General features: G+C 36.5%; 1 protein-coding gene across 11 annotated transcripts in view; it reads right to left on the bottom strand.

Annotated features, from left to right (window-relative positions):
• The window catches only part of FBXW7 (F-box and WD repeat domain containing 7), a 196,065-nt gene that overhangs the window by 74,197 nt on the left and 103,181 nt on the right, over nt 1–18,687 (bottom strand). For 2 of the 11 annotated variants that reach the window (XM_072861856.1, XM_072861860.1), the window contains one exon: nt 1,487–1,537. The exons of 6 other annotated variants lie outside the window; for them this stretch is intronic. In XM_072861856.1, the coding sequence (XP_072717957.1) occupies nt 1,487–1,537 (51 nt within the window). Of the gene's footprint in view, nt 1–1,486; nt 1,538–10,271; nt 10,635–12,993; nt 13,342–18,687 lie in introns of those variants that run through there. 3 more of the 11 variants (XM_072861854.1, XM_072861855.1, XM_072861859.1) reach the window with 3 other exon arrangements.

Genomic DNA, 18,687 nt, shown 5'->3' with positions numbered 1-18,687 from the left:
GCAAACTAATTTGACAATTAAATAGAATAATTCCAACAAAATTTTAACAAACTTTCTCTAATCCATGAGGTGGGAGGGATGTCTTTAAAAACATCAACAAACAAATCCTAAAATGAGATCTACTTCTGCAATTTTAATCCACATAATATTACAAATTAGGCACCGACCAAAATAGCTGCTGTTATTATTCTAATCCATTTTCTTTCTAAAGTGAAGAAGTACTGCTATGGACATATGTCCTTAATAAATCTGGAAATTAATTTCAGCCCTCACATTAATTGCAATTAGTGTCAAATTTTTATAGTGCAAAGTGACCTCAACACATAATGATATTTCAAACATGATGAGAAAACTAACAATTTCTATCAGAAGCAATTTTATACCATTAGATAAATCTCAGTCAGAAATAGCACAGACACCATAGATCCTGCCGTTGGCTAAAGGGGTGATGTAGTCTTGCTTTTTTTAATTTGTATGATTAGGTTTTTTGCCATGTGCAGTGTCTGTTAGATAATCTTACTTATTTCTTGCATCAGTGTGAATGGAAACTGCAAGCAAGTGGCAAGCTTACGTCTAATACATGAAACAAACAGAAGATTATTATTATTATTTAAAACAAACACATTCCTCCCAAAAAAGAAAGGTGCCCAAGCACCGATTCTGGATGCTATTCAAAAGAAGAGAATTGGTACCAACTATGAGCGTTTATTATCTGCCTGGAGATAATAAAGCGAGGGTAAGAAGTGGAAACTGATTGACATGTAATATTTTAATAATTTATTATACTTAAACCTAAATGCATGTATATTAAAAATTAATTAATAGATGCTGTAGCAGCTGTATTTTTATATTTCTTCACCCTGATGGTCTGTGTGGCTCAATTAGGAAATATTAGTCTAGCCAGCTACAGAGAATTCCTCATTGCATTAAAGGAGGTGCGTGGGCAGGAAGGGCTTCCCAGAACTGCACACAGCGTAAGCAGAGAGGCAAAGGACAGGAACACTGTGGGTGTAAAGAGGCAGGAAAGAAAAGAGAGATGCTTTAGAAAAGCTATGTGGACAGAATAGGCACTAGACAGTAGAGTACTTGTTTGATAGCTTGGTATCTAGTCAGGATTTGGAGAAGAGGAGGCAAAAGAAGGGAAGACTGCGAGGCCATGAAGAAATTCATGGTAGAATTCAGTCTGAAATTTCACTGACAACGAACCACAGGAGAAATGCAAGATGGAATGTAGTAGTGCTGCAAATATGTTAAAATTGCAAACATTCTTGCCAGCTGCTGCTGTTATCATGAGAAGTAATCTTGCGTTAGGGTTTATTAATAGCAACATGCTTTGCAAGAGACTGCCATTTGTACTTACAGAACACTGTATCATGCAGATTGACTTAGAGCAACAAAATCTTAACTGTTTGAGTATAGTAGTAAGTCTACCTAAATACAGGGTAAGTAGGAGAAAAAAATGGCACTAAAAACATACAAAAAATACCTTTGTAGCACCTCCTCTGCTGTTCTTTTTCAATTTTCAGAAAGTAAAATTCTGTTGGGAGAGTATCCTTAGAAAGAGAGCAGTATAGTGTCACCTACAGACTCCTGGCCTATAAGCCAAGGGACAATCTTCTGTTTCTAGCAGCTAATAACACATTATGTTCCTATTCCCATTTGTCTTCTGTCTTTCATCTCTACAAGCAGTAAGGTCTCCGTACAGGGACAATTTTGCATACAGCATTTAGGACAATATTTTTGTAATATGAATAATATTTGTAAATAATATGCTTTTTAAACCCATGTCTGTATATATAAATGCGGGCATCTAAATCACAAGGAAAGGTCCCATGTGATACCATGTAAGAGCAGTATGCTGCAACCTGTTACCTTCATCATACACTAGCTACATTATAAGCTGAAATATATGCTGACTACAGAAACTGAAGTGAAATGCAATTTTAGAAATTCCACAGGAAGGTAAACATACTAAAATATCTGGTCTCAAATTTGCATGTATTTACATATTACAGATTCCTAAAATAAGGCTTTTACGTACCTGAGTCTTCTACATACAAGTTGCCTCTTTTTTGCAATTTACAAATAAAATTTTATCTACTACCTTGCATATGCAAAGCAATACAGCATTTACAAGCTTAATAAACTATCCGAAATAATGAACCATCTGAAACAGAGAGGAAAGAAGCATGTTTTACTAATTACAACACAAAACATTTGCTGTCTTTGCCACATTATTATACTATTCCCTGTAAAACCAAACCAATTCCCTAGCTCACAAAAATTAGCATTTACCAAGTGTTATGAGTTCCTTTGATACTAAGTATGAAATAAGTTGGGTTAAGGAAGTATTGCTAAACTCAGATAATTCATGAGGGAAGAACATACATAGAAGAATATATTTAGACTTTTAGTATCATTTATGCATTTTAACTCATTCTTCTTCTCTCCTCCCTTTATCAATCAGTTTAGGGTCAGTGGATCTTTGGTACTCTTGCAATATATTAGAATATGATCTACAAAACAAATGAAAAACACTGCACACACAAATCTTATAATGTTTTGCCTACTACAAAATATTACAGTAGTAGCAAAGTTATTAAAAACAGATTTACTGTATCGCCTTCTTGCACAGGATCAACATTTTCATATGACATACATAACCAGCGTTTCTCTTTTACAAACATATATTTGCAGCTTATTAAAAATGTAGTACAGTTTGCAATTATCATCTGAATTTTAAAGAAAAATCATATACCCTACTTCATGGATTGTATATTTTACAATTAAAATCATGTCCATTTGAGAGGCAAATAACTAGAAGTTTTTCCGAAATGTGATCAAACTGCACGTGACTGTACAAATGATCTGCAACCATCTCGATCCTCTTACCAAGAAACCTTGCAATCAAACTGGTTACTCAAAAAATATTTTAAGGAACACAACAAATCAAAAGTACAGACTTCCTTGACTAAAAATAAAGAAAGGGAAAAGTCATGTCAACTCCAGTGTTGTCTTCTTGCGTTTTCAAACAACTGAGTAACATTATAAAGTACCTGAATAGCATTTAGAAAGATACTGCTCTTGTCCCTATGCAAAACTATATTTTCAAACAATTTTATCATGAAACCAAGATAAATAAGTGTACCAGGAGCTGGAAAGAGGGCAAAGGGAGAGAGAGGAAAGAGAGGCCCACTTTTAACAGAGGAAGAGTATCAATGAGAAGCTGTGGGGAGAAAGCAGAATTAGCAGTCCAAAACTACAAGAAGGGCGAGTGAGATAGAGCAGGCCAGAGCCTCAGACAGAGTCTGGAAGAAAAACACAAGCTGAGCAGTGAGACTAGGAATGACATGGGATCTTCGCTCTGAGGACTGGAACTATTTAAACTGGCAAAGCCATCATTCCCTGACAGTAACGGTTCATGACATAAGGAACGACAATCAATCGGTTGTGATAAGTGGCAGAGATCCGAGAGCAAGATGCTCATGCGACAACCCTGCTTATGACTTGTCTGGGTGTCATTCTAGTTCAGTTCAACTTCCACTCAAAATCTGGGGAATGCAGAACAAAGATTGCCAGTTAAAATTAATTTGCCCTCTTTGTCTTTTTGTATGAAGAGATGGTCATGACATGGCAGAGCATTTTTTCCTCACAAAGGATCCTTTCCCTGTACCTGAAAAAGATCTGTTCAGGAAATGAAAATGGCTTCATGTGTTGTAGAAGGACAAAAAGTGTTTACTTAGTGATACAAGGGACTGCAAAAAGAGAAAAAGGAGATTCATGGTTAAGGCAATTAGGTTTCAAAGCAATAAAAGAAGTATTTAATTACACATTTCATGAGTTCCCCTACGGCATGATCAATGAGCAAAGAGGCAGCTGGGTCAGTTTATGGCATCACTGCTGTCTCCCATTCCCTCTTTTCTTCTGCTGGATGCTATAACCTCCACGGCTTGAGACAGTATAACGGACAGACTTTAAGCAGGTAAAGAGCTTTCACAAAGTCAATCCAGCATGTTTGAATAGCTCAACGTGAATAACAATAAAGGTTTCTAAAGACATCTAAACAATTGGGCACAAAGGAGTAAAATTGCCCAGGCAACCTTCCTTCTGACACCTCCTGAAGGGAAGTGACTGACTGCGGCATCCTCCTAACATGCTTTTAGCATCTGCACTCACGTATCAGTCTGTTACAGACAGCACTGCTCATTGCACGAGAAATGGAAGTTTTAAATGCATCAAAACCACAAAGAAAAACATTTCAGCTAGCGTTAAATATAAATGAGTTTCCGATTGCTGCTTTTATCTTGGCCAGAAATAGGTAGAACAACTTAAATATAAAAGTGTTTCTCAAAGAGTCAGTATGGTGACAGAGGATCAGTGAATATTCTCAAAAAGCAGTCTCTGGGAGTGCTATGACATGTGTTGCTGTGGAGGTTTGGAGGGAAAAAAAAAAAACCAAACCAACACCACCCCCACCCCACACCACCCCCAAAAAAATCCCCAAGCAAGTTGTCAGAGGTTGTCCAAGTATTTTTGACCCAGTACAGCAGGTTGGACTAGATATGCACAGTTTAGCTAGCAATTTTATTTTTTCCAGGGGACACAGGGAACAGCTGTTTGAACAGCAAACTAAGTGCTCCCTCCTACAAGTGGCTATCTTAAGCTCAGAGCTTCTGTAGCACCCCACAGAAGGGGAGGGGTAGACAGAAGCATACTTCTGCCTGTATCTAGTTCTACAGAGCCATAAACACTGGCTACATCAGACTGTATCCATGGTTTTGGGGGGGGGGGGGGGGAAGATGGATTTTGGTATGGCTTGGCAAATCCCTTGTAAGCATAGCCTGGGAGACCACGGGGCTCTTCAGCTGAGTCAGGCTGAACCACCCCACCTTGAATTGACTAGATAATTGAGGATCTGTCCACTTCTTTTTCCACTTCTGTGATTCCTATTTTATTCCCTGTCAAGTACAGTACAGAGTCAACTGGTTTGCAAGCAAAATGAGATAATTGAAGAAGGAAAAAAAGAAGGGTGAAGAAGATAATTTTTAGACTGCCTCTGCTCCACATTGAGAAAATAAGTAACATATTGCTTTTCAAGGCTATCACCTCACATAGGAAGAACTTTTATTCCCCTTGTGAGATAAGATGAAAAGCAGATTCAGAGTGGAGATACTGCATATACTTCAGAGAGGAAATAGTTCATTATTCAAGATTATTTATCTTCCAAAAGGAGTTACCCTCTAGGCAGAGCACTACACAAGACTTAGTCTTGCTCATTTCTGTAACTTTTCAGTATTCCTTTCTTTCTGCCCAAAACCATCTGCCTTTTCAGTTAACTTCCTTCTGCTGGACCTCTGAAGTACTTCTGTTTCATTCCAAAGATATTCCAAAACTGAAACTCCAAAAATAATAAAAGCAAGAAGACAAACACTATAAATTATAAGTTTAACAATGAAAAGTAAAACCTCTATAAGGCTGCCTTTATTGTGAATATTTGGATATCCAGAGCCATGGACACACTCCTTTATGAGAAACAAGCATAGGGGAAAAGAACAAACTTCCTTTCACGTCGATATCAACTGATCAGTCCATGATCTCTACTTCCGTTCGGGTGACAAATTCTAACACAAACAAGGGAATTTGAAGTAAAGGCTAAACCAGCTTTGAAAGAAAGTTATTCCTGACAGCCACTCGAAGAGGCTCCTTACCACCAGTGGCCATAATGCAAGTTCCCTGCCACAAAGCCCAGAACCAAAAGGTCTCTTGTAGAAGACACAGGCGTGTGGGAGTGCTCTGATTTGTCCATGTACAGACTCTTAAGACTCCCTTAAGTTTTAAATTAAAAAATTATATACATGCACGTGCACACATTTTCACACGTTTTTTCTTTATGCTCTTCTGATAGTCTCTTCTTACCAAATTCCAAGGAAAAAGAGATAATTTTTTCATTTTGTGTTTAAGGAGAAAATGGTTTAGTTCTTTTTCATATTACTCAGGACCTGATCCAAAGTCAGCTGAAATACAGGGAAGTGTAAGATGGGAGGATATACCATTTCAGAGAAAGCTAAATAGTTTTTTGTCCATTTAGTAACTTCTTACTGTCATCCTGAAATAACGTGCTGTACTCAAGCAAGAAATATGATTTGTTGCAGAAAAATTCAGGGCTACGTTTCCCTGAAAAACTGAACGGACGGACTACTTGGTTAAACTGCTGGCACAAGCATTTACATAGATATGACTGACAATGAAAAGGGTGTTTTGGTTGTTTTAACACAGAAATGAAGGGATAAAGAAACAAGTCCAAATAAGTGAAGTTGTTCAGGCATAAGACACATTACTATTTCAAATAAATTATTAGCATACCAGTCAACCAGAGGAAGGAAAAGGAACTCGAGTCTTGTTCCAAGTGTTCTACCATAGTAATAAACGGACCAATAACCATATGTAATGCGTAAGACCAGTGGATACTCTTATATATAAAAAACATAGGCTGGTATATAAATCAATGCTTAAATGCTTTATCCTATGTTCACCTAACACACAAGTACATCCTACAGAGGGAAGCATTTCAGCTTCCCTCTGTAGGATGAACTAAGATGTTAGTTAGATGTTGATGAACTAAGTTGATGAATTGCCAAAATTTGGTTGCATACATTTTAAGGGTGAAACATACACACATCCAGTGAAACTGTTCTCACAAAATGGTACAGTAAACAGAATCTTTGGTGTTTCTGAGAGTACAGGCACTGAAAATGGATACATTTACTACCTTGACTTTTCTAGCTTGGAATACCACAGGGCGCACACTGAAACCCCTGCTTTGTAACAATTCAGTGTTACTTTAAGCCACTTGAAATGAAGGAAGGCTGCAAGTGAACAAGTCACTCTAGCAAATTCTCCAGCTTATTAGCACTTCTTAAAAACATATATTCCATGTGATGAAATTGTTATACAGCAACCTCCAAGAGCCACAAGTACTGGAATTTTCAGGAAAAAACATGGAAAACTAGAGAGGGAAGAATCTAGTTTTAAAGTACAGTTTTTGAAATAGTTAAGAATTATAACAGTTCAGAAGGAAAAACACTTCTACTGTTAGTGGTTTAAGAGCAGTCTAAGGGAAAAAACACCTATTTAATTAAGAGACCAATTTTTTGTCAACTGAAAGTATTTATCATGGCAAACAAAATACAGCACTGGATTTTGGGACATACGTGACCTGCGTGACTATCTCATAAGTATGTTCAATGATCAGCTGCAGTTACATCGCACTGAAGAGCTAAACGATATCTGATACCTGAAGTGTGTACTAGTTGAAAGGTATTCATTGCGTCTTCACATTATACTGCAAAATCTACTTCGGTGCCTACAAAAGATATGTTAATGGCTAAAGAGGACCATGGTTATGTCTACGTTTGACGATACTGCATCACTGTTTTCAGTGACAGCTTTGAAGGAATACATACGTTTATTGTGTAAGTACAGTACTTTTAGAGCTATGCACTGAAGTTATTCTCAAGTGCTACACAAAGAATGCTAAGTAATACTATTTTTAACTGGATTCAGATTAGTAGTATTGCAGACAAGTGCTGTAACTACATGAGCAAACTGACAAAATGCATAAGGGCAAACTGTTAAGTCTTGTGAACATTTATAGTGCACTTCTTGATAGAAGCCCAATATAACTAATGCAGAGGATGCAGAAGCTATGAATTGTCAGCTCTCATAACGGAAGTATTTTTACTCCCAAGGATCATAGTACACATTTTAAAGATGTTTTGCTTGGTTTAATGTACAATTAAGGAAGGCAAGAAATGAGTTCAAACAAGGAGAAGGTCAATAATCTTTAAGTCAGGTCAGTGTTTGAATGGCCCAATCATACACTTGCCAAAAAAAAAGTTGGTATTGACATATTACCAACTCAATAACCTAGAAGCAAACTGTAGCTCATGTTCTAAAGCACATCAAGTTTAGGTCTGACCATTAAATGCTAAATAATTCAATGCATTACTTATTAAATGAAAAGTAGAATTTTTAGCAAATAACTAAGAGTTGCATATTGGTGAAGACTTTGTGTATTGGTGAAGACTTCATTTTACATGAAAATACTTTTTTTGTTCTTGCTATGTTTCATAAAATGATAAATCTACATAGCAAAAGTATTGATTTTCTCATCTGTTGATATCCAAAATTAGGTTGGGTTTTGTTTATTTGGTTGGTATTTTAATATGCAGAAATGAAAATGCAGATCTTATATGCAAGCTATGCGTGTTAGCATGGAAGGAACCCAATATGGTAATCGCTGTGAGTTACATGCAGGCTTTGAGTGTTGCAAGGCATGAGACCAAAGTCGGAGCTCTAATCTTTTCCACTATCAGCAGCCATCATACTGAGAATTATTAGTTTCAGAAGACAAGATAAACTTAAATAGATTGATGATAGCTTAGCTGGTAAAACATACATTTACAGCATTTCCTAATTTCCTCCTTAGTCTTAATGCTAAAAGAAAAGCAGATGCTGAACAGCTTCTTAAACCCTCCTAGACCTAAAACCTCTGAGTCATTAAACAGACTGCTTGAATGCAGCATAGGACAGGACAACCGAGACAGATTGTGGTCCTTTTGGAACAATGCAAAGTCTTCAGGGAACTGCTTTAGAAATTACTTTTTTCATATTTGTGATAAGTTAATGTGTGACCACACTTCTCGTTACAGAAAATACACACATAAAACATCAGCATTAAAGTTCCAACATATAATGTATTAATATAGCCACAAAAAGACTTGTGAAATATATCTACTAAACTTATCTTCTATGCTGTTTACTATGCTTTATCCATGACAAAGGAACTAAAACTATCCAAACATATTCCAAATGCTTATTTTCAAGCAAACAGTTCTCAAATCATATAAAAATTTGAAACCACATCTATTAAAATATAAAGGGTTACTTTATCACTTTCAACCTTATGAAATGTTCCTATTCAATGTTCAAACACGTATGTACAATATCTAATTTCAGAAAAAAATACTTTTCTGAAATGCACATGATCCAATAATAAAGTCATGTATATATATATATGTTCTAATTTTTGCATTGCTTCAGGTTGATATTATGTTGCTAGCTTTCAACACATGCCATATACCTTTTACATATAAGAAATATTCTCAGACATTCAAAGCAACATAGTAAAAAGAAATCAAGCTTTCAAGGCTGATCTTGTCAAATTTAAATTTCATCTGTGGTTTAACTAAGTTTACTAAAAAGGAGTATGTTGACATTCAAGGAAAGCCAGCACATTTTCAAAAGCTGAGCTAGATTTTAAAACATGCATCAATAAATGGAAATAGTATTTATTCAGTAGCAACAGAAAACTCAAAGTAGTGCTGGGAAAATTCATTACGAAGAGCAAATTTATTTATAATTTTACTGAAAAAAGATCCAAAGAGTAATAAAGAAGAAAAATTAATTTTACTTTAAAGAATATGAGCTCAGCAGTATGCAAACTGAGTAAGGAAATAATGATGTAAGTTGATTTGAAAATACTCGCTTTTTATTGAAAATTGTATATTACAGAGAGACAAAATTTAAAATACTCCTTTTTTCCCCCCCCCTCTCATATAACGTGCTTTAAGAGCCACTTTATTCATATAGTTCCTGAAGCTGTAGCATAAGACCCGTGATAGCTTGTCAGGCTAGGATTGTCTATATATAAACTATATCACAACCTCTACATAGTAACATGCTATTTTTATTTTCTGTAACAGCAAAAATGTTATCTCCATTACTGAGTTACAAAAGCATTAAAATCATATTTTAAGAATTCTTACTAAAAACGTTTAAATATTAATTAGTTTAATTCTCTCCTTTAGTATCCACCAAGTCGCATGTGCCAATACAATTCAGAACTGCATTCAATGGATTTTACTCCAAACTATCTACATCACTTAAAAGGGTGAATAAAAGCAAAATACAGATTTATGAATGCACCTATTTTGTACAGCATTTATTTTCATCTATGTGGTTTACAACTATAAAAGAATCTCTGGCACGTCCCTTTAAATGAGTAATAGCTAAGACAACATGTACGGATTTTAATTAAATAAAAGCACAAGAATTATTGAAATAAATGACCTGAGGGCTCCTCTATGGCACCCTGAGTGAACAGATAATACAGATATAAGTATTTCCTCATGGAATGAATGCACCATGACAAAGCACTGAGCTACAAGCCAAGTGATCAAAATTCAGGTTTTAAATACTTTTACACTTACCCGCCTACGGCAGAAGGGCAGGCCCTGTGCAATGATGCTGATGCTAAATATCTTCATCACGGTTTGGTGTGGTAGAGGTTCTTTGGCACTTTTGAGATCAACAGGAACCAAGCCATGGTTGATGGCAGTTTTCCCAGGTTTGGACATTTTATTGTTCTTAATTTGTCAAGTCTACTAATAATGCAAGAACATTGCTAAAAACTTTGCTTCTAAAGTTGCATGATTTCTTTTCTTTTTTTTTTTTTTTTAAAAAGTTTCAGACTGGTGATTCAGCTCCCCACAGCCTGCTGCCTTTGTCTCTCAACCTTCTCCTGCCAAGTGTCCTGACCTGTCTGCTGCTCAGTGAAGTGCAAGCTATCCTAGTATAGACAGGAATTAAACTACCAAGGGGCAGGCAGACTGCTCCTGCCAGTCAAACAGCTGGGGGACCTCCCCTGCAGTGTCAGAAGAGCCCTTCTCCAAAAACGGATCCACAGACTGAAAAAGAAGAAGAAAATCATGACTGCCAGGAGTTTTAATAGCCACAGCCGCTTACGCCTGTGCTTTAAAGGAAGAATTTTTTTTTAAAATTATTATTTATTTTTTTACAAGTTGGCATTGGGCTTTCAGAAGGAGAATCCAAGGAGATTGCAGCCTTCAGACAGTAACTGTGTTACTGCAGGATCAACTCCACCACTCTCTGGGCAGACTTCTTCTGGACTTTCAATAAAATTTGACAGCTAGCGACTAAGAAACTGACCTGGACTTTGCTGTTTCTCAACCATCGTCTCCACAAACATAATATATTGCTAAGTACAAAAGTTAAAAAAAGAAACAAAAAATAAAAAAAAAAATTGGAAAAAAAAAAAGGAGGTCCCCTAAAATGAAGATACTGGCTCGTAACTTGCCCTTTTAATAAAAGTAGAAGCTATAATTGGATTTTCACCTACATTGTGATTTTTAGCTCCTTCTTCCTGTCCCTCCTTACTTATATACAGGTACCCCAGCCTGCACCTCCTTCCCTTTCCCTGCTGCTGTTGGGGGAGCAGCATCCGGGAGGCTTTGGCTCCAGGGACGCAATGGTACTGGAATAGTCTTCCCTTTTCTGGCCATCACAGGCTTGGGTACCAGTTGGCTCAGGCTTATCCATCACACCAATGGAAAGGAGCAGGGCTCTCCCTCCGAGCACAGCATCCCCTGAAGGATGTGGGGCGAAGTCTGCCTGCCCTTAGCAACAAACCTGACTGAGGGCTCAGGAAAAAAGCTCTCACTCCACCAAACAAAGCTAGAACAGCAATGTCTATTACTCAGATTATCCACAATTAGTTTACTTCCATTTTAAATAATTTCTTGATCAAATTAGCTTTCCTGCAATGCCTCTAGGTTCCCATAATCCCTTTCCATTCTCTATTCTTGGACATGTTTCTTAAAAATATATTCAAATTTTGAAAACCTGTTTGAGCAGAACTAAGTAGAAAGAGACAAAAGCCTGTGAAAATGTCTTATGAAATTGCTGATGAGACGCAGAAAGCCATCAAAGCCCTTGTATGAACTGAGTTGGTACAGTTCAAAACACAGTGAATAAATGACCATTAAGAAATCTTACAAGTCCCTTTATGCACAACCCAGAAAAGATAATTAACTGTATAATTATGTGAGGGCAAAAGAGGGAGTGTAGTAATGCTTTAATGCTTGAAGCACAACACTGTAACTTGACAGAAGACAGCGTTAAAATATGCCTGTATTAGCATCTCCACTTAGCCCTTTGTTTTCCCTTCAAAAAGCCAAGCTGTAAGCATGCCTCACTTGCATATAGAGGGCCTCCCCGTCCAAACATTTGCTTGTTGAATGCTTTTTAAAAAAAAAAAAAAAAAAATCTATAAAAATCCCTAATGTTTCATTGAGTATATATACATTACAGTAAGCATTCACTTATAACAAAATATCTCTTTCTCAGACAAACAAAAAAATCCTTATTTCTTTACAGATGTTGCATACAGAAATGCTGTGATAGAATGCTGGGTAGCACAGTATTTTCATGCAGTGATTTCGGGGGTTTTTTGTTGGGTTTTTCTTTCTTTTCTACCATTCCATTCAAATGCCATTCTAAAGCACATTTAGACATACGTTTTCTCTAAAAGACTCTTTACATTTCCTTCTTTATACTTCATCCTATAAACTCCAAAAAACAGTTTACCAGTAGCCTGTACTTAACAGCAATATCATTAGATCACATTTTATAGCTTCATTCTGCATTACTTCATATTTTATACAACAAATATTAGGCTTTCACTTGGCTGGAAGACTTTGAAAGGTGTCCTGGGATCTGTTTCACTCAAATAAGAAAACTTCACTGAAATACTCCAAAAGAGGGAGAAAGAGTAGCCTTTTGTTTCTATTTTGAATAACTGAAGTGAAGAACAGAACCAAAAAACCAAAAGAGATCAACTCACATATCCCTATTGATGTATCATTCAAAAAGAAGCAACAGGTCAAAGTTTTCCATTGTTGATGTACCGATCACTGTCTCAATCATTCCAACAAAGTGGGAAGTTTACCAAAATGTGTTTATATTTGTATATAAATATTTATATAGATATTTTACCAAATGTATTTATATTTATATAATTTGAGATTTGAATAGTATGTAACATGACAAAATCAGATACAGTATTTTGTACAAAGCAAACCTCAGATTCTAGTTTAATAAATACTCAATATTTCATTTAATTGCCTACAGAAATGCCCGTGTGTGTGCGTGTGCACTAAGAGAAACTGCTGAAATGAACTCAGTTTTAAAAGATTATTTCATTGTGCAATTGCTGAAAGGAGAATTTGACAGTGTGGCAGATCACTATTTTAGTATCAGCCTTTATTAGTTGATATCAGAGCCTAGTATCTCACTATTTTACAGGCTTACTCCCCCCCCCTTTTTTTTTAATGTTAGCTCATAATCAAAGTGCAAAACAGGAACACAAGTTGGCCCATTTACAGATTTACATACAATTGGGGAGCAGACAAGACTGCAGTGTGGCATTCTCCAAGCAGCGCTCACAGCGCCAGTCTCCAGTCGCAGGTTATTCTCATGCCTCTGAAAAGACAAAACTCTGGTTGTCAGCCCTTCTTCTTTTGTGGTTCGAGCTAAAAGTCCCAACAGTACATTAGTTTTTCCTCAGGAATTTCCAGACTATTCTAGAGTAATTCACAGGGACACACTTCTCACTGAAATAAAAGATGATGTTCACATTCAGTGTAGTCCCCTTTCCGAGTGGATAAAGCCAAAGCAAAATAAGGCTTTTTTTTTTGTTCCACATGAAATTACAGTGCTAGATTTCACACTTTACCATAGCAATAAGGAAAAGCTTCAGTTTTTATCTCTGCCTATTTCTCCCCCCCTTTTTTATCATCATCTCCCAGAAAAAACACTTGCGTTAGCAGATGAGATCTTGTTGGCCCAATTTTATTTCGATGTATCATCACTTCTTTTTAGACTTAGATTTGCTACACATTACTGACTGTAGGTATTATTGTCTTACAGTAATGTTTAAAGGCCCCAAGCTATGCTGGACAGCTATAAACATTTAATACGTGAAAGTCCTTAGCCTGAAAATACAACACAGTCTAATTTAAGCAGTAAGGGGGTGTAAAAGGAAGACAAAAATGGAGAGGGCTGGCTATCTTAGAAGTGTCAAGAATATATTGCATATAGTAGATATCACTTATTTTTGTATTTATTACACATATAATTCTAATTTAAGCTCTAAATGTAAAGTTTAAAGAGCCACTCTGTTGCTTTTATCTTTAAAAGTGTGTATTTTTTATATTATACAGGGTGAGAACATGTATAAACTTGACCAATGTGAAACTATGAAAATCTGAGCTTTAATGCTTTGTAATACATATCTGTAACATCCTGTTTCTAAATAAAGTGGGGCTGATTTCCAATGATGCTCTTTTTAAGTGTCATTTTAATCAGAAGATCATGTTTGAAATCAGATCACTTTATTTAGATGCATAGAAGTGCCTGAAAACTGGAGTTTGAAAATACTAGTTTGAGATCATCATGGACTATTAACTGTAAATTTAAGAATCCAGAAGACTCCTCTTTCTTTTTTGGCAGGTCCAGTGAAGAGACATCTTTGTAAAATGAAAGCATGTAGTAAGCAGCAATAATTTTTATACCTTCCAGTCAGAGTCATTTAAAGTGATCCTGCAGCAGAGCTTTTTAGGAGCTGTTTACCAGAAAGCAAATGTTACGAAATTCACTAGCTCATTCAGTATACTTCACTCAGGAAGGCCTTGGTTTTAAGGCATGGATCTAAGCATTTATCCCAACAATGAAAACCAGCTTACTCAAACTTTACAGAATCTTCTAGAGCTGACAATTGTTTTGCATAATTAACATTACTTGAAAAAACTAAACAAACTCATGACATTTTAATATGGTGATGGAACAGTACAAGACCTAGAGAGACCTAAATGAAGTATTTGCAAGTATAGAAAGACTGAAGTGCAGAAAGCAGTACCCCAGTTTTTCCACAGTTCTTAACATCGGTGAACAGCTGCCCTCAAATGGATAAAGCAGAGCACTGCAACATTTTAAAAGTAATCTTCTCAAAATAATAATAGTAGCATAATAATCCTTTGAATCTATTTGATAATATACTTTCTAAATAACATTTTTAGTAAGTTCTGCATAGCTGTAGCACACAAAATGCACCATAATTTACATTTTACACAAGCCTTACTGCTCCCTTGATATTCATGTTGGTCCCTACGCATATGTAGAAAGAGCAAGAACCATTTTGTTAGCAAAGCAAGGCAGTCTGTACTACACTAGTAACTACTCTTATATAGCAACTGTGGTCCCAAGTTTGTTTATGCAAGGGATTTCTAATACCAGGATACAAATAGTTCCCAAATGATACACTGCACATTAGTCTGCTTTGTACAGGCAAACAAATAAGCTGTATAGAAAAAGAGGCACTGCTGTACAAAACTAACTGCAACTGCATTAGTGGTGCTGCACAGAAAAAACGATTGCTCTAAAGAGTCTCTATTGTATCCAAGTTTACCCAATACAAAAATCTGCACGTATAAGAAAACATAATGACCCAGACCCCTGAAAGGCGTACGGAGGGAATCAATGGAGAGGATCATTTTGATCTCACAAGATCAGAATTTCCTAAAAAATGTACGCTTGAATAGTTTGCAAAAGGGGCAAAACTACTAGTAAAACATGCAAACCGATGGCTTTCTCTGTACTTCATGGGAAAAAAAAAAAAAAGCGTAGACCTGTTGTACCATGAGCAACAGAATGAACAAAGCCTGGCTCCAGGTGAGATTGTCCTGCCAGTTCGAATTGTCCTTGAAGTACACTGCAGCTTCTCCAAGGCCTTATGGTCCCAAAATGTCAGAGGACCTACATGGGATAGTCATTCTGAACAGTCCAGCCATAGCAAAGCTTTATCTCAGGCTTATGCCTTACTATGAGTTTTGACTAATAATGGCTTCTATGGTGTAAAGTAAGGAACAAACAATTGAACCTCTTTCCATGGTCAGAGCAAAACCCAATTCCACAAGGATTCAATGGTGTCTAAGCAGGCGATGGTCACTCTGTAGACTTCTTTCTCAGCAGATGCATTAATAAGTCTCTCCCTTTCCTACCTACGCTCTAGTTACCTTAAAAACTTGTGTAATCTTAATATCTCTCTTTGTCAAATTGGGTCAAAATTAGTAACAAGATGCGTAAACTCTGGAAGGGAAGACAGACAATGACAGGCATATGTCTCAACTGCACAAGCTTTGTTTTCTTCGGCAACAAACCTTAATAACATAGTGAAGAAGAATCCCGATTTTCTTAACTTGGACTCACTCAGATGATACTTCCTGGTTATAATTCTGGCTCTGGAATCGTATTGAGGCATGGCCATTAATAACTACTGTGATGAAAGAGGTTGGTATCTAATACAAAAAAGCTACTTTAAAATTTTTGCCATGAAAGGGCAGAAGGAGATAGGCCTTTCGCAGCTGCTGATAGAAGACGGTACAACTTGTATGACACTCCTATACTGAAAAAAATGGCAAAGGTTCAAACAAATATAGATAAGGATGATGGTAAAGCTGCTGTCTGGCAAAATACTTCACACTTCACAAGACAGCATTCCCCAGAAATCCACTAGTAGAAGCCAAGGAAGATATGAAATATTGAATATATCAGCAAAGGGGAAATCATCAGATAAACATATCTACTAGACATTTTTCATGCCTATGTGCATGCTCATATCTGTTCAAGCATCCTGGTATCTAAGTGTGAGTGCATGGAGAAATGAAATCATACTCAAATTTGACCTACTGCATTTTAATACTCATGTATGGCATTTAACTACATTAGCCTTGCCTGCTGGGGAACTAATAGCAAGGGCTCACTAGTTTCAGTTTCTATCTGCAACCACCCATGCAAGTGAGTTTGAATGACTGTCAGTAAAAAATAACAGATCTCCACTGGATCTGTTCGATCCCACAGCTGATCTTCTTTGGAGCTGAAATGAGACAAACAGGTCAGCTGCAGATTCTAGTAGCAAAAAGGAGAAGAGTAGCACCTCCCTTCCTTGTTCTGGCCATTTTATTCCAAACTCTTCCTTAAACTGGCTGTAGAACTTGTCAGGCTTCCGAGCTCTGAAATGACTCCAGTAAGTAGGATACCTGAAAATCCTCAATTTTGTTGTTGCTGAGTTATTTTTCCACTAGATTAGCAAATGTAAACAGCTCACAAAGCAGCCAGATGCATGATGAGACAAACACAAGACAAACAGCAAAATTGTTTGGAAGTGGAGAGTAGTCAAGACCTCCATCTTTGGGCAACAATGAGCTATTGGATCACCACTCCTTGTCCATGGATCCCTTAGCGTGCAATATTGGTCCTGAAGAGATGTCTGCTCTTGGGGATGATAAAAAGCTTCCCAGGCATCTCAACAAATATAGAATTTCATCTCAAAGGAAAGGGAAGGGAACATGCAGGTACCTGCAGCTATAGGCGTGGGATCTGCCCTCAGTCATGTCAAATGCTCTTTTGCACTAGTACTGGCAAATTACAAGGGACCATTTGCACAAGCTAACTTTCTGTAAGGTCACATTAAGTGTTTATGAAAGAAACATACAGACTGTCTAGTAAACTGCACATTGGCAAGACTATATAATATCAATACTAATGACACTATCATATCGTTAAAACATATACTTAACCGTGCGCATTTTAAAAAGTAATTCCTACCATATTTAGACATCCCTGTAAGTGTATATAATCATTTGTAACCAGAGGCCTATATTATAGGGCTTTACTCCACAAGCCTCCTAACTTTATTTACTGTACTATAGGGGCTTGTTGTCATTGTCACTTTTTTTTTAAAAAACTCTCTTTAAAGCATGTGTCTTCATTTCTTCATTAAACATTTCAGAAAATATTCCAGGTATGTAACAGAAATCCAGCTGCATCATCTTGCGTTTTACAAATATTCCAGAAATGTCTGCCCAGTCCTCATTGGCTATAATATGACTTGTTGGATAAGCAATTTTAACTCTTTGGTCTAGTCAGAGTTGCACCAGCTGTTAAAAAGAATTGCTACAGCTGCTCTGCAGGAATTTATTTGCTGACCACTTATTTATGCTGTTGTTGCACCTTTAAATAAAGCTGAGACAAGAATTAAGAACTACAACAACAGGTAGAGAAGTCATGCAATATTTAACACTGGATTAAAATGCAAGGCAAATTCCCAGCTGAGGATAAGCTGGGGGAAGGGAAAGCAGGTGTTTTTATTAGTAAGGAGGCTGCTTTTATGAAAAAGGAAGACAGGAAACCAAAAAATTAGTTTTCCATACAGTAATTCAGCTTTTCTTATCACAGTATCAGCCTTCCATGTAAAATGCAAGACTTTCTATGAGAAATTCTCCACTTACATACATACACGCACAAAATGTACACAAGGCATTACCAAAATATTTAAAACATGATTATCAGTTTCTGAATAGTGTCCAAAAAGCACTGCCAAAAATTACGTTTGGACTTAGAATTTTCTTCCTTTCTACATATTAAATGAGAAAAGGAACAATCCCCAAAACATCAGAAAGGTGTTAAAAATATTTCTGCCACCTCATAATTGTTTTTCTTCTGCAGTGAAAAATTCTGTCCAGAATGTCTAATCTGTTTATTCAGCATTAAAAAAAAAAAAATTCCTCTTGGATAAAGCCTGACAACACAGTAACACTCTTCATATTAGGTATATTATCTACTGCCAAAATAAAAAGCTGAATAATGCAAAGTATCACATTTTGTATGCTTGAAACAATATAGACATCAAGGTCTATTTTGATACAAGACTGTGTTTTTCTTACTAGAACTGTACAATACACATAAATGTAACAAATGCAACAACTGATT

This window comes from Ciconia boyciana, chromosome 5, assembly GCF_034638445.1.
Source record: "Ciconia boyciana chromosome 5, ASM3463844v1, whole genome shotgun sequence".
Taxonomy (NCBI): domain Eukaryota; kingdom Metazoa; phylum Chordata; class Aves; order Ciconiiformes; family Ciconiidae; genus Ciconia; species Ciconia boyciana.
Note: the sequence above shows the minus strand (reverse complement) of the source record. Positions and strands in the feature narration are given on the sequence as shown.